This window comes from Osmerus mordax, chromosome 12, assembly GCF_038355195.1.
Source record: "Osmerus mordax isolate fOsmMor3 chromosome 12, fOsmMor3.pri, whole genome shotgun sequence".
Classification (NCBI taxonomy): domain Eukaryota; kingdom Metazoa; phylum Chordata; class Actinopteri; order Osmeriformes; family Osmeridae; genus Osmerus; species Osmerus mordax.
The window spans coordinates 5,865,862-5,891,240 of record NC_090061.1 but is presented as its reverse complement, the minus strand read 5'-3'; the positions used below and the strand labels follow the sequence as shown (position 1 = coordinate 5,891,240).

Genomic DNA, 25,379 nt, shown 5'->3' with positions numbered 1-25,379 from the left:
CAGCCCTCCCTGCATAACGAAGGTGGTATTTAATCAAGGACTCTGTATACAGAACCATATTTGGTCATTTTTTATGTTAAGAGCATCCAGATGTACAAGACAGACGTGATAAAAAAACATTGGATTAGTTCATTCCTTGACCTCAATCTAAAAAAAAACTTTTACAGTAACATTTACAGTACAGTTAGAAAAACAGAACAGGGAACATTTTTGTTATTTACTGCACATTTTATGTACAACCACACACTTTCAAAAGGCAATACAAAAATACAACCAAAATACATAAAACGTACATGTCAGAGATTTAATAAATACAAAGAAACCCTCAGCTCAGTCCAGATCTAAATCCATCCACGTTTAAACTCGTCCACCAAACCAAGGACCAGAACTGGGTCAACTACATTGACCAAACATTTTAGGTGCATTTGATTTACCTCACAGTAAATCTTTGGAACCCTTTTAGGACTTTTGGCTTTTACTGTTTATAGCCAAAGTGCACCCAATTTGCCAATAGTTGTTGACCCAAGGCTACTGGAAATTTAAGGTAGGTCTGTATTGACCAATGATGATGCACTTTCACGCTTCACACATATATGTAACACTGACATTACAGGTTTAGTCTTTGTCCAAAATGACTGGCAAAGAGAAATTAAAACAAAGAAACATATTAAGACTTACTGGTTCATCATATTTAAAGACACACAGATTCAATTCAGTTCAATTCATGTCTTATCATATGATCTCATCTGACCTCTGTCTCTCTTTCTATCACGCACACATTATCTGAGGGGCCTGTGACATCATATGACACCCATCCAATCAGAGGCTTGAGTGTATGATATAGCAGAGTGAAAGAAAGGTATGTTAGAGAGATATATCGCAATATATCCCTACATATACATATATATATTTATATATATACATATATATATTTATATATATATATATATATATAAATATATATATATATCAGTGTGCAAATGCATTCTGGTCCATCAGTGGACAGCCATAAGAGACAGACAGACAGTTAGCGCGTGACGCCCGTTCCTCATTGGACGATCTGAGGCATCTCACTCCAAGCTTTGGCTTTCTTCTTGGCCAGAGCCAGCCAGGGGGGCTCATCCTGGGGGAGGGGGGCTGAGGGGGACATGGCTCTCTGGGACAATGGCGCCTGAGCGCTGGGCTGGGGGGGTTGAGCTTTGGGAGATAACGCCGGGGGCCCAGGCTGGGGCTGTGTGGGTTTCTGTGCCACGGCCGGAGGGCCAGGTGAGGTCAGGGCTCTCCTCCCCTCCCTATCCGTCACAGCGGGCTTGGATGTCTCCAGAGAGTAGCTCACTGAAATGAATTATTGATGTGTGTCACCTGTCCGGTCTCATCATTGCCATCGTACTAGCATTTAGTAACCACATATTCTATCTAAATGTAAAAGTTGTTTATGAGCCTTAACTCGTAACTAATTAAACAGCATTTTATGGAGAAAATGCATCTCAACAGTTTAAAGGTGCAATAAGTAAGATCAGTGAAACAGAATATTGCTATAAACATGTTGTGTAAGCTCTATGACAGTTGTTTAGCAACACAGACAGCTGACTGCTAGTGGAATGTCAATTTCAAATTTTGGAGGAGCCGGCTACTTTTCAGCCAATCATGTTCCAGCAATCCTGTTCCTACAAATCACCTTTGGCGAGGCAGGCCTTCCTACTTGGCCAATTGTGTCAAACCATGTCAATCAAACTTGAGCTAGAGGAAATCAGGGAAGTTCAGAAAATAACTTGGCGTCTTTAAATTCAACTGTCAAGGGCACATTCTACCTCTCTAACAATCCACATGGGGGCAGCCATGTGTAAATAATTCTCCTTTGTGGACCAAAATCCCTCTGAAAGGAACTGATTGAGACAATTCACTCTTTTTGTGAGTAAACATTGGAGTGTTTATTTGCAAGTTTAAGAGTGTGTGTGTCTATGCCAAAAATATGAATCTAACCTTTAATCGGAGACCCTCCAGGCTTGGCATGGTCTTTGATAGGACTGCACAGAACAGGAATGGGCTCCTTCTCAGGCACCTCCTTGAAGAGAGGTATAAAAAAGAATATAAAATGTATGTAACTTATGACTTGTGATGGAATGTGTATATGAATGTCACCAAACCTGGAATGAACACAGCAACTATCTCTAATGGAATATCATAGATAATAATTAGAAATACACTTTCTCCTTCTGTACTCCTTCTAATGCAGTGAGGTCAAAAGAAGACCCCCGTTGCATTTCACTATCAATCAATCAAACCTTACATTTACATTTGATTTATAAACAAAGACAAAACCCCATGTGGCCACCTTCTCTGCAGTCCTCTCCTGGGCTTCCTCCACAGAGTTCTCCTTGAAGACACGCTGCTTCTGTCTAGCCATGTGGATCCAGCTGGGAGATTCGGAACCTCCACTAGGCACTCTGGACACGATCGGTTCTGAAACCCAACCCAGGACCGTTGAAACCTCTGCTGGTAGACACCTTACAATAACTGAACCCCAGCAGCCTAACTTGCTCAGGCCCATGATTAAGTAAAAAGGAACCAAAACGAAGGTACTTCATGTCTTTAGAGTTGAGAGAGCACTCTACAGCTCCATAACACAAGTTATAGAACAGGGACCAGGTGACATGAATACAACTAAAAGCATTGCTATGTTAGACCAGCGCTTACAACAAGGAACAGGATAAAGAAGGACACACTGAACACTCAGAACAGGGCGCTGCTTACCCGGCATTCTCCTGGTTTTCCCCCCGCTCTCTCCCTGCAGCTCTGGCTTCCTGGGTAAGGCAGGCTTGCTGCTGATTGGCTGGGCCGGAGGATCGGGAGCAGGTCTTTTTGTTTGTTCTGCAGACCGAGCGGGGGGTGCGACCTCCGGCGCAGGGGCGTCGCTCTCCGACACGGAGGCGTAGCGGAGCAGAGCTGAGGTGGAGGTCTTCCTGAGGCGCACGCCGAAAGGGTTCTCTGGGTTCGCTTCCTCCTGAGGCGGGAGGTCTCTGGCCGGTCGACCTGCAGCTGTTGCTTCTCCTGCCGCCACGGGGGTCGGGGTTCTCACAGGGCTAGTATTTACTTCAGGTTTCGCCAGGTTTGTCGGTTCAGCTCGGACGGGACCATCTCTCTTCCCTGCCGACACCGCTTCGTCGAGCCCGGGTGTGGTTAAGGAGCTGGCAGGGGCGCCAGGGACAGGGGAGGGAGAGAAGGCGGAGGAGGGAGAGAATGAGGGGGAGGGAGAGAGCGAGGGGGAGGCGGACGGAGAGGGAGGATTGTCTTTGGGGTCTTTGGGGGCTGTTCCTCCTGAGAGGGTCCTCTGCCAGGCGGGGGTGATGGTGAAGCGGATCCCTTTACCCTGCTCAGAAGCACCAGGTACTTTCCCAGCATCCTCTGGGGCTTGCAAGGGCTGCCCGGTTATCTGCTCAGAGCTGAAGGAAAACAGAGTAGATTTGGTACCGGTACTGGTCTGGGTAGGGGTCAAAATAACCTCCTCCTCTTCGCTTGGTGGGAGGGCATCGGATTGGTCTTCGGGCTCTGAAGAGGACGGGTCACAGCTAGGTTCCACCACTGTCTGGTCCACGACTGGTTGGTCTATGGCTGATTGGTCCAAAACATTCTGGTCTACCTCTGAATTGTTCACAACGGTTTGGTCCACAACGGGTGCTCCTGGAACTATTGCTTCCATCATTGTTTGGGCTGTGGTCGTTTCGTCAAGGGATGACTGGTGTGTGAGTGGCGCTTCTGACTGGTCAGTCGGGCTCTCTGGTTTGTCTTTGATGATAACCAGGTCAGTCATCTCCGCTGGCTGTTGCTCCCCTTCAGTACCACAGTGTACACCTTCGTCTTCTTTCGTGTCCTCTTCTTCGGGGTCCAAAACGACCGTCTTCTCTGCTGGTTCTGAATCCTCCTCTTCCTTCCTCTCCTCACACGCATCCTCTTCTTTCTCCTCTTCCCCTTCCACCGCCTCCTCCTCAATCTCCTCCTCTTCCTCATTTCCTTCTTGCACCTCTTCCTCTGCGTCCAGCACCTCCTCTCCCTTCTCCCCCTCTTCTTGACTCTCTCCTTCGTTCCACTCCTTCGTGAAGGGTGTGGGCTTTTCATCGTTGGTGCAGTTCTCGGTGGTTTCTTCAGCACTGTCCAGCTTCTCTTCCTGTGGTTGGAAACGATCCACCACCGGCTCCTCTTCCTCATCTCCGACATCCTCCTCATCCTCTGACTCTGCTGTTTCGAGGTCCTCGCGTGACTCATCGGGAGACCGAGGTCCGTCCCTGAGGGCAGTGGCCTCTTCCTGTAGGGGCGAGTCTGAGGGTGGAGACAGGGGGTCAGATGGTTTGGCTAGAGGGTCAGAGGATGTGGTCAAGACGTCAAGGACACAGGACAGATCATCCACCTCCCTCTCGTCCGCCTCCTCCACTTTCTCATGCTCCTCCTGCTCCTCATTCTCATCCTCCTGCATCACCAAGACCCCACCCTCGGTTTCCAGCCCCAGGGAGGAGGAGAGGGGCCCCCTGAGGGAGCTCAGCACCTCCTGGAGCAGGGAGCTCTCCTCCTCCTGCTCCCCACCAGCCCCTCCAGCCTCGAGCAGGAAGTCTCCAGCAGGGGTCTCCAGCGAGGCCAGGCAGTCCAGGGAGGAGGCCCTGGAGCTGGGCAGGGAGGGAGGCTGAGACAGGGTCTTGGGATGGGGCTCCGCCGGGAGACATTCCTCCGAGTCGGACTCATCCTGCTGTGGGGAGGGGGAGGAGGAATGGGGGGCATCCTGGCCGTGAGAAACTTCCTGTCCGGCCCCCAGCTCGTCCTCGGTATCAGCCGGCGGGGGCTGCTCTGCCGAAGCATGCTGGGATTGTTTGGAATCCGTCTGCTCATCTTCAGCCTCCTCATCCGTGGCAGGGGCTTTGGCCTGGTGACTGTCCATGTCTGGAGCACACACACACACACACACACAGACACAATTTGTCAGAGCAGTGGGCAGCACAGCTACAATAGAGTTGTTAAAATAATCATGTATAACAGATTAATTGAACAGAAGTGCTTTTTAATCACATAGGCACTTATCTTCATACTTGTCATTATACTGTATTTCATAGTAATACAGAACAATCTGGAATCTATTTTCATTCTGTATTAGTGAACTACTACTTTGAATACATTTAGAATAAATACACACCTTCTTCTTCTTCTTCTTCTTCTTCTTCTCCCTCGTCTACAGACTCTGGGATGGAAACACTCAGTCTTTCCTCCTGGAGGGAGTCTCTTTCTGACCGGCACTCAACCCTCTGCACACAGAAACAAACATTACTCAATTGATATACATTTAATTGTATTAAGTTAATGAGTGTATGAGATAGACATGAAACATACAAATTTACCCCCACACAACAGACTTAACGTGCATACTGTAAAATGCATCCTGTACCACGCGTACTGTGTGTGTGTGCAGGTGTGCCAGGTGCCTTACGGTGGTGGGTTTCCTCTTGGTGCAGGCGTGGTGGCGGACCGCGAGGCGGTGTCTGGCGGCCGTGCTGTCCAGGCACACCATGGGACTGGCAGGCTGGCTGAAGTCTGCTGGTGGGACCACCAGAGGACTGATGGGCCTCGAGCCTGGGTCACATGACAACTGGGGAGAGAGAGAGACAGAGAGGGGGGGGGGTTAAGTGAGAGTAGTAATACCTTTCATACTAGACGGATGTATCCCATCCAACAACACCTTAACCCATTTTACACAGTATGGTCCAACTCGATCAGAGGAATGACCAATGACAAAAACTCCCAAAACTAAACTAATGTTTCCATTCCCTTGCGCAGGGTCTGAGATAAACAACAGGACAACAGAATAGAAACTAAAAACAATGATGGATGTCTAGACACAGTTTGTTACACTAACACACCAACCCTCAAGACTGAGAGGAGGGTAGGTTGTAACTCTGTCTTTGCCTCAGGATAAGAGGAGAGCCCCAGAGAGGGGAGAGGAGAGGAGAGGAGGAGAGGAGGAGAGATGAGAGACCAGCTGAACAAACACTCAGTCAGGGTCAGCCATTGTCAGAACCATCTCTCACCCTGCCCTCCTGTCCGCCTTCAGTATAAATACACTGACTGCAGTGATGTCCGCCGGGAAGGAAGGCAGGGAGTAAGGAAGTGAGGCAGTCAGGCAGGCTTGGATCTGGACATTTTTACGTTGCCTCTACCCTCAGAATCTACCATCACTTTTCATTGTAATATGCAGTTGTTCCATCCCTCAATAAGAGAATTTCATATGTAATGGTCCATTGTATTGGTGAGCCCAAACACAGGTGCCCGCAAGTCGTTCCTTATATGGGACTGATTAGAATGTCATAGGTCACCGACCATAAACAGAAACAATAAGTGCTTCAGCAGTAACCGACCAGGTGCTAACGAGTTAACGAGGGTCATGTGCGCTAATGGTCGCTGTGCTCATATCTGAGGCGGCGACGCTACTGGGGATACTAAAAACAGGCACATGTATTATTTTATTTTTTTGCAGGACAAAGAAAGAGAGCAGGCCAGATATAACGACAACCTGGTCATCAAACGATGTCACAAGCAGGCAGCCTCACTCCCCGGACTACAGTCACACAGAGAATTTCTACGTTCGCATAGAAGGCTCCCTTTATTCCTAGGATGTTTTGCCCTAACCCTTTTTACTTTGGTACTGTATCCAGAGTCGTTTCGATGAACATTATACAGTGTGGGGGGGAGGTGGCGGGTTGGTGTGGAGCCAGGCAGGGCTTGGCAAACTCATAGCAACCCATAGCAAAGAAGTACCCCCCCCCCCCCTCACTGCAGACGGCCTGGCTGCCTCAGGAAACCAATGGAATGCATTCAGACCGCACGGAAGACCGAGCCTAACCCTAACACAGCGAACCCACACACTCCCAGTCAGACAATACATCCTGCAGGAACACTGCAGAAGGACATGCTTGTCTTTAGTCTCACATCGGCAGAGGGAGATTTGTGGTGGGAGTGTTCTCAGTGTGGGGAGAAGAGGAGCGGAGAAGGGAGGAGATGGGAAAGATACGAGGAAATGAGAGGAGGAAGGAGAGGAGATGATAGGGGAGATGGCTCTCTCTTCCTAGGTTCCTGGAAGAGGTCAAACAGCAGGTTTCCTTATAAGGCTTGAAAGAGCGCTTCTGGGTGGTTCCGGCTCGAGGTGCAGCTGAGAGCACACACACGGCACATGACAACTATTTGGAGATGTACGAACAAACAAGAGCATCTGTGTGTGTGAGAGGGAGTGATGACTTACAGTGTGCATGCATACGTATGAGAGAGAGAGAGAGAAAAAGAAAGAAAGACTATCGGAGTTTGTGTGTCTGCGGTGGTCAGTTTCAATTAGCATATACAGTATGTGTGTGTGTTTGTTTATGTGCACGTGTGTTTTTTGTTCTTCTAAATGTGCTCCAGCAACTAAAAACACATAACGTGTCTTTTATAATCTAACAGTTCTGAGTGGCCCCCCCTCCCTCTCATGTTAAGCCTTCCTGGTTATCCCATGATATCTGGGCGAGAGTGCAGAGTGGTATCGGTGCTCTAGAACTTTCTGTCCTGCCCTATCCACATCACCACAAAAAAAACAAATCAGTCAATTTCAATCCAGTATCTTTGCGACACGAAAACATACGCTTATAACGTTCGAGGATGAATACATGCATTTTCAATGGTCCCATTGTAAGAAGCATGCAAACTGGTCTGAAACATCATCCGGGTAAAGTCCCTGCCTCACAAACTATCACTGATGCTTGTTTACTTCAAGTAACAGATCCGTTATTGTGGCTGTTATTACATTTGATTACTCACATGCAACCAAAGAAGCTGCGTACATGAAGTTAGTGTTCATAAGGGATCTCTTACTATACAAGCAGCGCCTCATGGTCCTAAACCTTACAGAATAAAAAGATTATTTCGGATATCTAACTATATATACTGTCCTGTAGATAATCAACAAACAAACATTCAACTAAATACTGATTAACCCAAACTTTAAACATAAATCTTCAACCAGGTATGCGTACATTAGAGTTACAGTAGATAGTGAGTCTGTATCAACAGTATTAGTCAAATTAATCAATGTTAGACTATCAACACACTCTGTAATGTACACGAAACCACCTTGATTGTTGATAAAACCTTGGATTTTTTGTTGTTGCCGAAAGCAACTCATGAGCATGAGCAAGCGAGCAAGAATGCAAAGGATTTCTGGACATAGTCCAAACACCTTAGTCCCCTTACAGCAGGAAAACCCCTCTTCTGGATCCACTTCCTGCTTCCTGTCAGTCATAAGGACCCACCTCCCGTCTGAAAAGTTCTACTTTATATTTACATTGACATTGTCATTTAGCAGACGCTCTTATCCAGAGCGACTTACAGTAAGTACAGGGACACTCTCCCCGAGGCAAGTAGGGTGAAGTGCTTTGCCCAAGGACACAACGTCAATCGCACGGCCAGGAATCCAACCGGCAACCTTCTGATTAATAGCCCGATCCCCTAACCGCTCAGCCATCTGACCCCCTGTCTATAGGACCCATAATATAAAGGTGAACACTTTGAATAAAGTTGAGACCTGAGTGATTTTTCTCTTGCACTGTGGCTTGCTTTGACCTCGATGTGACCAATTTCGCTTCCAGCTAATTTGTTTCCCTTTGGCAATATCAGATAGGGGGGGTGGAGGGGGGGAGCAATTGACTGTTGAAATCCCATTTCCTCACCCTGTGTCACTGTGAGTCACTGGCACTTCTCAGACAGAGCTGCATAAAAAGGGTGTTTCCGGAGGAGGTGGGTCGTGTATAGGGTTAGTTTTGAGTCTTGATATTCATGGTTCACATGTATAGGGTTTGATACAAACACACTCGCTCATCACACCACATGAAACATATCACCTGATAGGTGCGTGTACACAATGCTCACTTAAAGGAAAAAAGACTCCTTTTACAATGATCCGAAAGTGTGAATGCTTAGAAGAGGAGACATTTGGAGGAAAGTTACCTGGTCGTCATCGCTGTCTGTCCCCTCGAGGCTCAGGGAGCTGTTTCTCTGCACCAGGTTGGAGGACTGACGGGAGAGGAGAGAGAGAAGAGGAAAACATTATCATTAAACTACCACTCAGCAGTTGGGCGCAGGTGTATGTGTGCATTATGTGTAAAGGGATCTGGGCTGTGCGGAGACCGCAGGCCAATAACCTGTGTTGAAAGCTACGGGTGTGTCTGGATGTTTGTCCAGACATGTTAGGGTGTGGGTGTAACAGGTGTGTGGATGCAGGCCTCCCAACAAATCTTTTTCCTCACTGTCCCAGTACCGTCCCGAAGTGCAGAACTAACCGTCCCAAACTGAACATGGCCTGTCCCAAAATGTAAATTCTTGTGTTTTTGCATTTTGACATTCTGATCTAGGTTATTTGCAACACTATTTAAGTAATCCATAGTCATGGGGCTCAAATCAATGTCTGAATTTCAACGTGAATACATACACAATAGAATACACAATTTTCTTGCTTGTTTCATGGTGGGGCACAATTCTTGGCGTGGCTGTAGTAACAAAAGTCTAAAGGTTCAAAAAAAGTTTTGAAAATACAAGTTTCTAGAGGTTTAAAAAAAAAATCTACCAAAAGTTTCGAAAGGTTGAAAATATATTTGCGTTTTTTTTTTTTTTTTTTACAAAAATAGGTTTGCATCATCAATGAGTACTTGATGAGGACTCTACTATACTGTAGACTATTGTACTCTACTCTGTTTTAGGCTTCTCTGTTCTCCCCTCCTTTCACTGTGTGTGAAAAAAAGGTTTTGAAAAAAAGAGGGGACGCCGTTAATTTTGCGCCCTGTGTGGATGGATGGTGCTCCTACCCTATGTGAGCCTCCGGTCAGGACAGTGTGCAGGGTGGAGTATTCGGGGGGGCTGCAGGGGAGACCATCGTCCTCCGACACGGCCCCCCCATCATCTGCTCTCTTCATACACATCAGAGAGGGAGGGGAGCCCAGACGAATGGCCTGCTTCAACTGAAGCTGTGGGGATAAAACAAGCTTGCTCTTTAAGACTGATCTTCATCTAGTCCCATTCAAACACAATTCAAATACTTAGAATTTGCTTTAGTTTGCACTTTTGATTCAATTTTTCACACTACTGGGTGGCCAAAATGAAGTGACTTCCCATTGAGTATTTAACAATATTTGCAAATAATATATGACAAAGTTAGATTACATGCACCTACAATACCTCCAAGTACTTTACTTGGTACTGTACCACTTGGATATATGGTACTGTATTTGACTTGGCTCTGCTTTCCTCAGATGAAGTTTCCTCTCAGAGCATTGGTGGAGAGTTGTGGTCACAGTGAAAAGATACTTTGACGAAGGTACTGGGAGTCACCTCTGAGCAGTGCTCTGAAATGATGTGTGTGTCTGGGCCTCAAGAGTCACAGAAACTCAAACCTCATGGTGTGTTTATCTGTGTGAGCTTAGTCAGCCTGCGCCAGATAGCTCGGAACAATCGTTCAAGGGCACCGTCACCTCTATCCTCGTCCCTCCTCCTCCTCCCTTGCCTCCCCCGTTCTCTCTCATGCCTCCCCAGCTTTACCTCCTTGCCAGCTCTCCTTCTAACACGCATTCTCTCTTTCTGTTATCCCATTCAAAGTCATCTAGTAGGCAAGCTTCCAAAAATGGCACTGAACATGTGTATGACTGACAACTAAACTTTTCTACAACATTGTAGCTGTAATCCACCAAGAACAAATAATCTGGAAAACAACAAGCTATATCTGATTGCTTAAAGTTAGCCAATTATGGAAGTAATCTTGTTGCCTGGATGAGACACTCCCCTACTGTGGGGTTCTTTCAGTTATCCTTAGACAATTATAGCTCGTTTGTGGCTAGTCTTTGAATGTGCTGTCTGTAATAACCTAGACTTGGCATACAGTCTTTGGCAGACTGGGACTGTGCCTTCACTTTCCAGGTAATAGGATCGTTACCGTAGGCCTAGTTAGCCTAGCAGCTGACACTCAGGCGCCACCCCTGTGGCAATATGTCAGACCAGGAATCAATCCCAGGTCACCCAAGACAGACAGGTTGACCTGAACAGACCAAGAAAAGTCACTCACAGTCACATAGCGGTATTTCAGTTAGCGTGTCTCAGGAAACGACGCTTGATAAAGAGGCGATCCATCAACCTCAACAGCGCTACAAACCAAGAAACGCATCCTCAAACCCCTGTGACGGTGCATCTTGTCTGGGCCACCCCAGGTAGTGACACAGGGGTTGAGCCTGGAGGGTTTAGCTAGCAACCAGCTTGCGACCAGTGAGCTGAGGCTTAGCCGCAGGCTGGCTAATAATACACCACAGAGTGCCAGCTCCAATACAGATTAAGAGAGTTGAATGTCGGATAGCTGGGAGTGACTGGACACATACTGCTTTCACTTAATGTAACTCTCACCAAGTATGTACCACGTTATCAATGTGTGTGTGGCTACATCTTGGAGGCCAAGAACAATAGGTTGAGAAATAAGTTGAATTCTTATGTTCACAGATTGTATACTTACTGAGAAAATTAAAGACGATTATTATTTTCAAGTTTCATCGTGTTCTATCAACTTTATTTTATTCTGTTATGTCCACGTATTTGGGTTAATTCTTGAAATGTTTTACAAACTCTTATGATTGATACTGATGACCTACCTGCAGAGATTTGACTTTCCCATGTATACTGTCCTGTGAGGCGCCCAATCCCTCCTTTTCCACCAATGATGGCGAATCAGAAACAAAGACACTGTCATGTGACAGGGCCTTGCTGCCCATGTTAATATTTGACCTGTGGGAGACAGGAAGAGCAAAACAAAGAGTACCAGTTAAGTGATTGTATCAACAAAGGGAAGTTAAAATTCACCACTTATTCTGTTCACAGTTCTGTGTATTTAGCCTGATGAAAACAGAGAATCAAAACATTGTCATAATCTAAGGTGGCCAAATCAGCAGTGTGTGTACTTTTGTTTTTCTTTAACTTATATCTTACATGACTTATTTTAGTATTGTCCTCAGACCACAGCCAAAAAGTCTGTTGAACAAGAAAACATTACCTTCCTAGAAACTGGGTTATCTTCATTAGATTATGTAGAAACAAATCTAATAAAGTTGGTTCAAAAACCCTCAAGTAGCAGGAAGGATGAGTCACTGTTGTTTTCTTTAGGAAGACATTAACAGTAGGTATAAAGCTTGAGCCCCAAACAGAAATCTACTCAGATGGAAGATTGGAGGGGAAACAGTAGGTTTGTTATTCAGGTTTCTGTGTGGGATGGAGTATATTAATTCCTAGTGGTGTGTCCTGCGTTTTGATAAATGTGTAGTTGTAAACCAGCTGGAGCCTTTAGGTTCTCTGATGGGAGGTATTTTGAAGAGTATTCTCAGCTGTGTGTATTTCACAAATCGGATCGATCCAAGAATAATTCTGGTATTTTCTTAAATGTTTCATGATGTACATTCTCTTCACTGAACATTCGCAATGGATTTGTTGTATAACTGTGTATGTGTACGCAGGGCCGGCGTTTGCTATAGGCAAACTAGGCAGCCGCCTAGGGCGCCATGAAGAGATGGGCGCCAAATTCCGAAGTGCGTCCATTAATTAACCGTCCCGCACCACCAGCAGAGGGCGCCGAGGCGGGGTGGGGGGGCGCCTCTCCGATTTGCACTTCCGGGGGGAGGGGGGGGGGGGGGGGTACGTCTAAATCTATTTCAGTGTGTCTGTTATGGCGTGTATGTGTGTGCTGATATGGACAGTGTCTATATTATGTATGTATGTATGTATGTATGTATGTGTGTGTGTGTGTGTGTGTGGTGCATGTATGCATAAGGTTGTTATCAAGGTGTAATATGTCACCCTGAGCCCTGGTCCTTCTCGGAGCGTGTGAGGCTGGCAGTCTCAGGTGTGTTGACATTGTCACTGGACTGGCTGGACTTTAACACCGCTTCGCCTGGTGGAGCCGGGGCCTCCTTCCTCTTCTTCTTCACAAAGAAATTCTTGAAAGTCTGGAACTTTGACTTCTTCTTTCCTGCAAGGTTACGTTTTTAAAGTCAGTTAACGTTTCAGTTTATGTTTACAGTTTACATTTCAATCCAGATTAAACTAGTGTCATTGCAGTTTTGCTACTTTACATGTTATTCTTCTGGTGTTTCACATCAAATGTTTTCCAAGGCCTGCACTATATTTGTTCACTTCCTGTATTGACTGATGGAAGTGGAACGTGAGAGGATAGATACTGAGATACTTCTTTATTCTCTTGATTACAGCAACCATAGTATGTACCTTTCTTCTTTCCCCTTTAGATCCAGATTAAAACTCTGATTTTCTGAGTTCAAGAACAGTAAGTAACCCAATGTATCTGCTCCTCGACCAGAACCGGGACCACCTACAGTATTATGTTGTGAAACCCTGGCAGTGAACCACAAACACCATGAGGCATCTTTAACCGTTGTGTACTGTGAGCTTCGGTAATGGTAATTGACCCTGTGTTGGTTGTAAAGCCCCTGGTAGCCTTAATGACCTGACTTGTAAAACCCTCTGTGTCTTCAAAGACATTAACGCCACAGTGGAAAAAACTAAAAACTCCCTTTTTAAGCACTTTAAGTGCATATTTGTCTGTAAAAATCCTCCCCTGGCAACCAGATTTTGTTGGTTGTTTTAAAATAAACAAAATATCACATAAGCCGGATAGGAGGTTGACAATTGATGGAATAAAACATGCAAATACTATTTATGTCTTCTCCTGAACTACATTTCACATGTAAACAACCCACCTATACCTATTTTGGTAATAATAGCTACATAATGAAGAGAAAGGTCAAAGAAACAAAGGCCAAGACTCAAATAAAAAGGTCGAGCTGGCTCGAGCCGTAGAACCGTACAATATCAAGGAGACGGTGACCTCTTCTTATGACAATCTTAGGATGAAGACCTTTGGCAGGGGAACAATTGTCGGATTAGCGAGAGCAGTCGGTGTCAGTTAGTCTCTGTTTATTTTTCTATATAAAGACTTGAGACAATCCTGTGTCTGTCTCACATGTTGTAGATCCTATTACAGACCTGGTCTGTATCCTCCATGTCCTTTACCCTCTGGCTCCATTACAGGGTTTAAACAGGGCCAGCCGCTATGACTGGAGAACGTAAACCAGCTAGCTGCTAACATTTATAGGAATGCTGATAACTTCACTTAAAAGTAGTTATTATTCAAGATACTTCTGAAATCTGATTGCAAGGTTTCTGGTGTGAGGGAAGACCCTTTCCCTTCTCTTGGTTCATCTACATGGAAGCCAAAAACATCACTCTCCTTCTTTTGCTCCTGTTCCTCTTCCTCTCCTCCTCTCGTCATACCCTCTCCTCCCCCATGAGGTATCTGTCAGGGCATCACATGGGGTTGGATCTCCCCAGCTCCCCTACTGGCTTCCAGTCAGAGATCAACCTCTTTTTCCATTGACAAAAATATCCATTTACACAGAACTCACCCTCCTCCTTCACCTCCCTCTCCCTGCTAGATATTTAATCCCATTTTAGGGGATCATCCCTCTCTTAAGTGTGACCAGCTCTGTAAAGAAAATCTAATCCACATCCGCACCCCATATAAGATAGGCAGGCCAAGCCCTCCGGCGCCGGTTCCCCCCCGTGACCTCACTTCCTGTTTCCCAGGGTGCAGCAGGGAAGAGTTCAGGGTTGGTGGCCAAAAAGTGGAAAATAATTTGGTTCTTTAGGGAGCTGACATGAAGACTGATGCTGTACCAATTTTCCGGACTATAATTCTTTTTGAGAGCCTCTTATTCATATGTATGTACATCGGATCCCTAGAGAGCAGTGCTTCATTCTGAGAGGAAGACAATAGAGCTGGTCAGGACAGCATGTGTGTGTTCTCTATTTTAAGCTTAGTCTTAGGTTCCACAGTACCACTTAGGTTACAGCTATTTCAGCAACACTCAAAACACTTCTCAGATGCAGCATTGAGAGTCGAGTAATCTTTATGAACTACAAGCAACCCTGATTAGATAATCTGATTTTATAGGATCTACAACCCCGTCACGCAGTCGTAGAGTTTCCTAGCACTTCATGGTCAAAACAGACTCAAATATTTTTTGCAAACAAGTATTTATATGGGCTTGCTTTAATCTGCTAAAATGTGTCTAAATTTCCAAAAAAAAAAAAATAATTCATCTGCTTAACAGGAAAAAAAAAGTAAACAACCATAGGTTTCCATTTCACACAATAAAAATCAAAATGTGTTTGCTTGCTCAGGTTTACTACCTGGACATTCTTCTGGGGCCTCTGCTGGGTCCTGAGTGATCATCACATCTGGTGGTCCTGCGGCCATGATGCTGTTGTCACTGCTGGGCGAAGGGACGGAGGGAGGGAGAGGAAGAGAGAGAGGGACAGTTAATTTGCCATTTCTACAGCCTACTAGAGGACGATCCTAAATCCTATAAAAGAATCTATCTGAATCCTGAGTGAGAGAGAAAGAGGGAGAGGGAGAAGGGGATAGAGAGAGAGAGAGCGCGAGAGCGAAAACATTATAGAGAACCAAACCCGTGTACGATCAACATTCCAAATATTTCAACTGCTTGGGCTTGAGGTACACTTTGCTCAGAGGTTCATACTTGACAAGTATACCTGATACATTTCATTTTCCATTCTCATCTGCCATCTACGTCATTCAAGCTCATCATCTGCAAACATAAGCAATGACTGCTAAGTTTCTAAGGGCACCACAATTTCCCTGTGGGGATAACTACATTTCTATCTAATCTAATCTAATCTCTAATCTAACTCCCCTGGTTCCTGGGAGACAGGAAAATGTGGCTTAAGTCAATGACCGTCAGACCTTCCATACACAAAATAACAGTTGTAGTTAGATGTCTGGTGGTGGTTGTGGGGGGTTAAGGATCTTAATTTATTAATAAAGAATATTTTTTTTCTTGCCAAATGACTGCATTCCATAAATTATGGCCTTTCACTATTTTTATTTTATTTATTCAAATCAAGGAGGGAGACATTGACAAGACAGTGACAAAGCAGAGGAAAATAAACTGCAGTGGAAATTATAATATTCTTGTGTCAGACCTCCTAAGCGCCTAAGAGGAGGTTGTTATGTTACAGTAATTTATAGACAGAAATAGCCCATCCTGAGAAAAACCAGAGGCCCCAACTGGCTTGTGTGACAAACAGCTGGGGTACAGTACGTACTCTACTTCCTGCTATGACATCTCATCAGCTGCTGCATCCTGTGTGCGAGCCTGTTGCTACGTGACATCTACTGCAACCCTCCTGCACAGTGTCAAGACTCAATACCAGTTCATTATTGATCAAACATGAAGCCTAAAAAGGCACTATTTTGACTTTTATTACCATGACAAAATTATTTTATAATACCCTATTAATGATATATAGATGATAAAAATATAAACAATCAATTAACTGTAATACTATTCCATAAAGAGCCAAGTTACTGTCAATCATGTCTATTGCAAAGAGCTCTAAACCCAACACCACAACAAAAAACACATTTCCAACATCACATACTCTAAGAGCCTCCAGTGACATGGTCCATCCAAACGTTTCTCATTTGTCTACTAAGTGTTTATAGAGGGATCTAGTGCTCAAGTTTGTATATGCTACAGAGTAGGAACATTCCAGAATGTTAAGGTCGTGGACGTGCACCCAGTCATCTTCCTCATCACGACAGAAGAAAGCACATGTACATCCTAACAGGAATAAGGGCAGCATTTCTTTCACAGTTTACCTGCTCTAGCTTACTCTAAATCTTTAACTCATGAAATATGGACAATCCCTCGTCATAGATATATATATATACCAGTACAGTATTTATACTTGAATCATTATGGGTCAAAAATACTTTAAAATAGTTGGGGCGTACTTGACATTGGCTCCCTCTGTACCACGATGAAACCAATGGAACGACTCAACCATTGAAGCTGATTCTCTCATGTAGATGACACTATCAGGTATTTGGTGTGAGTAATTGGTTCTGGTCTGATATGGATAAGTGAATATAGGACATCCCATTTCTCCAAAGAAGAGCGCAAAGGATATGAGGTATGAGGAGTCTGTGGAGACAGTCAGTGATGCCAGCCATCTTTCCCCTTCATATCTCATCTGATAGCAGATATTCATTTCCCTCGTCTCTCACAAGAGAAGAGGGTTATTTTTCTTTGTCCATAGACTATCAGAGAAATCTAGACATCTACAAACACACACACACACACACACACACAAGCGAGTGTACCTCAGGGACAGCAACAATTCCACCAACCCAGAAAAAAAAGAAAAAAAAACACTCTACAATAATACAGAACACAAACTCATTATGAGGTTGATTTCCAAGAACGAGATAAAACCTGATTTTTCGGAAATATAATTTTAAAGGGTGATGCAGCTAGTTCATGAATTGGACAACGGATAATAGAAACGGTGTTTCTTGGAAAGCGCCTCATGGATGGCAATCACTAAAACAATGTCTTGTCCAAGGTACAGTTTAAATTGTGCCCCTAGAGGATACAGCCACAGGGGAAACCTCATCCAGGATAGCAGCCAGGACAACTCCACTACCCAGCAGCACAAGGGTCCTAGAGGTCAAGCAGTGTCAACAAACTGACCTGGATCCGCCTGCAAGTCTACAGCCCAGCGATGATGTCCTCCGCTTCATCTCTCATCTTAGGGAGGAGAGCGAGAGGAAGGAGAGACAGGGAGATGGGAAAGAGGGGGTTAAATTAGTGGCAAGAGTGAAAGAGAGAAATGGTGGGAACAGACCAGGAGGCGTGAGTGTGTGTGTGTGTGTGTGTGTGTGTGTGTGTATATGTGAGAGACAGAGATGAAGACAGAGATAGAGAAAAAGAGAGAAAGATGGTGGGAACAGAACAGGAGGGAAAAGAGGGTGATGGTGGGAAGGGAAGAGTCAGAGAACAGAAAGACAAGACTTTGTTAGACAAACAGAAGACATGTTGAAGAAGCAGAAGACATTTGAGAGGAGTGTTGGAACAACGATTTCCAAGTTCCTTATGAGGAAGGATCCTAAATACATATTTAGTTTAAGGTGGAACAATGTTCTCTCCTTTAGTGGTTAGTAAGTATGACTGTATAAAAGATTTATTTTTGTTTTACTGTCCCAAATAAAGATCCTATCAAGCCTAGCTGCCCTGCTATCTGTGTGCTCTGCACCTCAGTGTCCGGATATGCTGTGTCACCTGTGTTATGAATAGAGCATGACATTGGAGACTAGCTTTGCACAGACCTGTGAGGTGTTCAGGCATTAACAACCACTTGATTGAAGACCCACACATACACACACACGCAATAGCACTCAAACAAACCAAACACATGCACGCGCATTCAGAAAAACAAATTAACACACACACACACATGCACACACACACACTGAACAGGACCATCTGGTCTAAGTCTCACACAGCTGATGTTGACAAAACGTCAGAGCCCAAATCCACATACTACTGGACAGAACATATTGTTCTAGGCCTGAAAATTCTCCCTGAAATGTTTGGAAGGGTATTTAGGATTTGTTTTGTTCTACTATCATGAAGAAAATTGATAGGCATTCTTCCCAGACTTGCAGTATGAGATATGAAACATATTTCTTCACTTGCTTCATCTTGTCTTCCATTACACCAGGCAGGAATGTGATCATGTCTAAGCTAAACCTAAATCTTTTCCGTTCCATTGAGGAGATAAACTATATGTTAAATTCAAAGAGAGATAAAATAACTAAAACTGTGACGCGTAAGTTTCAAATGTAAGCTTCAAGCATCAAAAACATTACAGTCAATCCAATTCATAGTACATGTATCAGTCTAATCCATCTGCAAAAAACATTGGGAACCATTAACTAACTAGGTTACCGGAGTGATTAAATCATCGTCCGGCAACGATGCGATGCGTTCTTCTTAGCGGTCACAGCTGAATGGACAACCCTGTAATCCACGAGGTGAAGCTAGAGTGGAGAATTTTGAAATAGAGCTCCCCACGTGAATACTGTTACTGAACTCTGCTGACTGCCAAACATGCAGTGAGACTGGGAGGCTTTTTAGTGAGTTTATATGACTCTAGTTTGTTTTAAAGGTCTTTCATTTGAGCTGGTGAGAGAGATGCTTCTGGCAAATGTAATTATACACATGGTGAGGATGGAAAGGACAGATATAGAAAGTCTCCTCTGCAATTCAACATACAAGTTGATTGTAATTTAGCCTTTTACAAGTATATGGCAGAGCGGGTCCAGCACAAAGAATTTCAATTGAATACGGCATTTGCCTGGTCATTCTCCAAACATTCGTTTCAAGCGTAGGGAAACATCATTATGACCGAAGGGAAATACATAGATGTGATAAAGACGACCACAATAACAAACAGGATATAGGACGCGTGAGTGTGTAGTTAGAGATAGCTGGGAAACAATGTCCTGTAAAGACACTGTAAAGCCACACTACAAACTGGAGGCATGGGTAGAATTACAAGTATACTTTGCAATTGTTTACTTGGCGCACTGATGGCCACCTCAAAGCAAATGTTCAAATGTGTTACTTACACATATTTTGTTTGAAGAGTTAGCTGTGTGTGTGTGATTTGGCACACGTCCCCTTCACATGAAGAAGAAAAGGTTGCCATGCAGGTTTGTATCAGTACTGTATGCCTCATCTGCATAGAGTCCATCTGTTTTTGACTGAAGCAGGGTCGCCAGATAATAATGACCTACAGTAGGCCTGTCTGTTTCACTAAAACTGCTGTTCAGAGGCAGAAGCAAATCTCACATACCTAAAAGATTGTCCAGAGGGCCACAACCACAAACTCAGGCATTTCCTCCACCCATCACCTCAATATGAAAGGAATGACTCAAATTCATGGAATGTACACAATACTGTATTTCCCTTACAATTTGATAAAGAGTTATATATATATATATGTACAGATGAGAAGTTGTTTGTTACAGTCTACTAAGGAAGACATTCGTTTTCACACTTTAGCTCCAGTGAGTAAAAAGTTAAGTGTGGCAACTTTTGCAGATATACGGCACAGTTCAGTAAAACATTCTCATCAAAACAATTCTGTTTAGATTCTCCACAAAATGTGTCAGAAGTAACACAGAGCGTAAACAAGAATCCCTAAATGACTGTCTGGCTTAACCCCAGCGTTTTGTCAAACACACCATGGTTGATGACCCAGAGTTGACCCTACCTTACAGGTTTTTATCTTGGATTCTCCAGGCAGAAGACTGTTCATCAGACCACAAATGAGTGGGAAACCAAGTGTTCTGCAAATATTGGTCTCAAATACTGCAATCCAGTCAAATACTAGAGGTGCACTTGATTCAGTTCAATGAAATGAACCCAACAGGACAGTCCAAATACTGAATAAGGTGGGAGGTAAAACACACCTCAAATACTTTCTAGTATTGGATAACTTGACTTAAGTTTTTTCGAGTTCGGTTGTAGCACCTCTTACCCAAGCAATAATATTAGCTGTGTTTCACCGTGTATGCCATATAAGGGCTAGTGTCTGACTATCTTCTCTTCTGCCTGACACGCTTGCTCACTCCCTCTCAGACATGGGTTAGACCTGCAGGGTGATATTGCACCATATCTCCCATGCCAGTTCTTTCCCCTTCAAATTATCAGAGAACATTTTAGGGAGAGGTTCGAGTTAATTGGCCCGCAGCCATAGACAACATTTCAGAAAAGGCCTGGCAACAATAAGTTTCATTTGAAAGTTTGTGAATTCAGTCCAGGTTTGCTGCTTTAATAATGTATGGGGTAGAACCAAAAGTCTCTCATATCTAACACCCAAAAGGATTGCATTTCTCAATGTGGTTGGAATTGGGTAAAGTTATCCATGGTCATCAGATTGTGTACAGAAGTTTCTCTTTAAAGGGCGATAGTATGCGTGTTTGGTATTTGGGGAGGCCTAGGCTAGTCCTGAATCATCTTTTCTTTGGCTGGTTCTCTCTGCTATCCCTGGTTTCATCAGATTGTTGTGGGGTGGAAGTAGGGTGCAACAAGTGATACTGGCCAGGACTTGTGTGAAGGGAAGTGGAGGCGGGCATGAATGTGTATAATGCAGGCATGAATAATACACTTTGCTTATAAGAGACTCAAGAATTTCAGTGAAACGTTACAGTATTTCAGTGACTCAGGCTGTTTCAAAAGAGTTGACTCAATCTCTTTCTCCATCTCTCCCTCTCTCTTTATTCCCAGTTGGTCAGTGAACTAAGCGAGAGGACTATAAAAGCTCTGACTGTCTCAGTGTCATGAGACTACAAGGAGACAGGGAGATATGGGGCACTGATACACCAATTAAACAAACCATGAACAAAGCAATTCTCAAGTCCACACGGCTGAGACATAGTACAGGCCTTGTCGATTAGCAGACACTTCTACTCCAAGCCACAAAAGTGTATTCACACATCCTAGTGAACTTTACTTAACACCAGTGAGCTGAATACATGTCAGTTTATTGGGTTTGTGCCAAAAACGCCATTGATAAGCCTATTTTGCCAACTCGTTTCATGGAGAACAAGTCATTCATGCATGAAAACCTTGCAAATCAATAAAATCCAAATATATTACAATACAAGGGGCGAGTGTCCCATCTCACAAAGCACTTTTACACCACTCATGCATATGCAGATAGTCAGGGTTGAATGCCATGAATGGGCATGCTGACTTTGAATAAACACTCTGGCTGGCATGCAATCAAAGTTAACACTTCTTCTAGTCCTTGAGCAGCAATTCTATTTAAAAGCATCTCCCAGAAAAATCACTTACTTTTTTCCTCGCAAGCAGCCATAGATCCCAGCCATGGTTTCAACTTTGATGGATAAATCAACCAGAGATACAGAAGACCCTCCTCTTCAAGTTCTAGATCATCCTCTGGGTCAAATGACAACCGGCACAAAACACCCCTCTGAAAGTTATGTATTCACAAGTAAATACTGCCCAAAGTGTCCGGCGCACAATATAACTTCTTAGTCCACAGAAACCGGACCAGAAATAGAGCTTCGGCTGGTATCAAGATAGAGAGAGAGAGAGAGAGAGAGAGACAGCTGACTGGAGGGATGAGAGTTTCTTGTCCTTCTGTCTTGAGACTATAGCCTACAGAGTGGGAGGGCAAAGTAAACCGGCAGCCTGCCCCAGGCTGCTCTTTCCATCCCCCCCTCCACCTCCTATCCTCCGCCCACTCCTTCCATCCCTCCCTCCCTCCCTCCCTCAATGTCTCCGTCGCAGGGACTAATCCCCCCGATGCCGACTGAGTGGCTGGCAGGCCAATGTGATGGAATCCCGCTGGGCCTATTGTCTCAACCCCCAGGGCTTACTTAATTCTGCCCTGCGTCGTGGTGATAATTAGCTATGTGTGGACGGTGGAGGGGATGTGTACGTGCATGTGTGTATATAAAGCCACGAGGGGATGTGAGGATTGTCCTGACTAAGGAGTCACTACTGCTACTCTAGCCAATCAGAAATGACACAATGCAATAGCCCAGCCAATAGAGTACTGGTGCTTGAGTCAACACAAGCAACAGATGTCTCCACAAGGAACAACTTTAAGTCATCTGTCTGGATGGATGTTGAAGACATGATGACTTGAAAGAATGTCAATAAAGGTTATTGACGCGCAGAGTTCAATATTCTCTATCAAATCAATATTCCATGACCGAATCTATCATGGCCTTGGAAAATAAGAATATAATTCAATATAATATCTTAATTCACGTTGGTGCTGTGTGTTTGAGAAATGTATCTGAGAAGTTTCATTGTTGGAGTTCCCTGAAGGATCTAGTAAAGCTGGATCAGACAAATGAGTTAAATGACCAAGAAGCCAGCACTATGGCCCAGGCAGAACCAAGAATGCATTCATGAAAACTATGACAGCATCCAAGCCTATAAGCCACATACCTCATTTGTTCATTTCAACATTCCATAGTCAGGTTGTCTATAAGAATACTTTGTAGCTATGTAAGTATGTAGTAGCTATGAATCAGAATCAGAATTCGGTTTATTCGCCATGTATGTTATACAAACACGGAATTTACTGTGGCAGGGAGGTGCAAAACACTAAACATGTATGTAAAAGGATAGGCAAATGTAAGCCAGATATCCTCACAATTAAATCTCAACAGAAGAATACAATTTGTTAACAATATATAACTAAAAAATGTTGTATCCAATACACCATTTAATCTACCGAATCTCAGTATATCAATTGGTCTACAAGACTTCAATAGCCCATCAGTAATTGGTTATTTTGTAGTACATCAAATATTATAACCACCAGGATATCTGCCCAGAATCTCCGGCAGAAACTGTTTCCATTCATAAAGGGTAAGTGGACTAATTTCAAACACACATCTATCATGTCTCTGTGTTTTTAAAGCCAGGAGGAATGTCGGTCAGTTTCCCTCCTTTAAAAAAAGCAGTGTTGGTATTTCCTGAAACATTTCTCCTCAGCCCCGACAGAAACCCAAGCAGGCTTGTCTGTCTAGTACCTCAACACAGGAAGCACGCTGCTGATAGCTAACACTAGCTGAGTGGCAGTAGACCTTTCATTTGGGAACATTGTATCAGGCAGATTCACAGTGGAGGGTGCAGCTTCCTGTTGAGAATAAGGTGCTGCAATTTCAATCAAAAGACATTTGCCAAAGCTGTTAAAAAAAAAGCTACCTACAACATGCTCACTCTCATTTCTATGGCTCCTTGTGTTAAAAGCCAAATTTGTGCTTGTGGTTAAGCTAGAGGCCTCCCACCCCCCCTTCTGTCCACCCCCATCCTCCTGGTCCCGTCCACACTTCACCCAGACAGGTTTCTCGGGGTCCACCCCTGAGTTTCAGTGCGGAGCGGAGTTTCTCTCCTCTGCAGAGAGCCGGAGAGGAGCGGAGTTCGGCTAGGAATGCCTGCTCACATCTGGAAGCCATCGTCTGAGGCAGGAGGCTAGGCGGCCCCAGCCCTAATCAAGTCCATGTATGCTCCACTGTAAATAACTCTGAAATCATACCCCTGCACTCTGCTCTCAGCTCCCAGCGCTGGGGGGCTGAGCCTCGCTCCAATATCCAACAGCGGAGTGTGGGTCAGTGGTGTTACTGCAACCCAAGTCTTCTACTGAGATACAAGACTACGAGACTACTCTTGACAAGACACTCTCAGGTCTGAAAGGATGTCCTCACACCCCATATCATCAGAGTGGTCGCTAAACTCCCCTCTGTATGTGTGTTTTAACAGTTCAAACAATCCAATTCCAGTACCTGCGTTTATGGTCGTGGTTAAACACATTTAGAGTTGACCCCTGTGATCACCCCATCTCCTCTCTCTGCAGACTTCTCTTTCATCCCTTCCACACTGACACAGTGCCTTGCTGAGTTTTAAAGCTTGATAAAAGGAACTGTCTGCCCATTTTACCTACAGGGAACTCATTTGCTGCACAGTTTGTGTGGCAAGCGAGCAACCAATTAAACTGGAAGGTTTGATTGCATGGTGATAATCTAATAAGAGTGGGGGGCAGGGGGCTAATTTAACAGTGTTTTTGTCTTGTGTGTGTTCCTTGTACCCAGGTGGCCCATTGACAGGCTCCGAGTGGCTGACCCCAGTTCTATGTTGACCCCAACAGTCAGCTGGGAGTCATTTACAAAAGAAGGACAACTGTAAACACACCAGCTACACATCACATCCCTGTCCAGCTGATCAACCCTAGAACCAAGTTGAGCAGAAGCTAAATGATGATCCCTCCACACTTTTGAGTACCCTGGGACTCAGCCTTCAACTAAATGATTGGTCTAGTTGGATCTAACATAGATTAACTAGATTCAGTACCTGACTGTCATTCAGTTGATAAAGTTAACAGCGAAGGGACTCTCCTGCTCTGACAAAAATGTCATCAGGCTACCATATGGGACAAAATAATTTATATTGTACACTATTACTGTTCATAGATAATATTGTAAACTATGACAAAATTATAATGACAGGTCAACGGCATAATTCATGAGGTTGATCAAGTAACACGATCACGGATCAATACAGCAAAAGCGCAACAATTAACCCAATCAACCAGAACCGTCGTCGAAAAACTAAGTAAAACACATTTGCCTGTTGAGCGAAACTAAGGTCCTTATAGAACCCAAAATAAACTCCAAATATACTTAGTTTACATACCTGCGAACCGGGTTAATATTTCAAATTTTATGTTCGTTCATCCATCGACGTGCCAAGACATCAGTGAATTGGGGTAATTTGGTGTGCCTCACTGAAGTTTCTCTGCAGGAAAGGACCGCCCCTAGACCTGAAACAAAGTCGCCTAATTGCTCCACAGAGAACTAACTG

At 44.3% G+C, this 25,379-nt stretch overlaps 1 protein-coding gene across 8 annotated transcripts; it reads right to left on the bottom strand.

Annotated features, from left to right (window-relative positions):
• Nucleotides 1-929: 929 nt before the first annotated feature.
• zgc:66433 (uncharacterized protein LOC321250 homolog) lies at nucleotides 930-25,293 on the bottom strand. 8 transcript variants are annotated; one of them, XM_067247875.1, is made up of 12 exons: nucleotides 25,212-25,293; nucleotides 15,295-15,377; nucleotides 12,886-13,057; nucleotides 11,691-11,823; nucleotides 9,867-10,025; nucleotides 9,013-9,078; nucleotides 5,471-5,629; nucleotides 5,180-5,288; nucleotides 2,755-4,929; nucleotides 2,336-2,463; nucleotides 1,984-2,065; nucleotides 930-1,335 (listed from the first exon to the last, which is right to left on the bottom strand). In XM_067247875.1, the coding sequence occupies exons 2-12, from the start codon at nucleotides 15,359-15,361 to the stop codon at nucleotides 1,049-1,051; spliced, it is 3,537 nt and encodes a 1,178-aa protein (XP_067103976.1). In that variant the 5' UTR covers nucleotides 15,362-15,377; nucleotides 25,212-25,293; the 3' UTR covers nucleotides 930-1,048. The 8 variants fall into 8 exon arrangements, with proteins under 8 accessions (XP_067103976.1, XP_067103978.1, XP_067103974.1 ...); XM_067247877.1 differs by having other exon boundaries at nucleotides 15,295-15,374; nucleotides 25,212-25,268; XM_067247873.1 differs by lacking the exon at nucleotides 25,212-25,293 and adding an exon at nucleotides 21,834-22,036.
• Nucleotides 25,294-25,379: the final 86 nt, after the last annotated feature.

What these genes read in the sequence shown, in the direction of transcription:
- zgc:66433 (XM_067247873.1), bottom strand. Translation starts at nt 21,868, where the DNA reads ATGGCTGGGATCTATGGCTGCTTGCGAGGAAAAAA. An exon ending in GGCTGCTTGCGAGGAAAAAA is followed by an intron (nt 15,378 to 21,833) that starts GTAAGTGATTTT and finishes CCCTTCGCCCAG; the next exon opens with CAGTGACAACAGCATCATGG. An exon ending in CAGACAGCGATGACGACCAG is followed by an intron (nt 5,630 to 9,012) that starts GTAACTTTCCTC and finishes CTCTCTCCCCAG; the next exon opens with TTGTCATGTGACCCAGGCTC.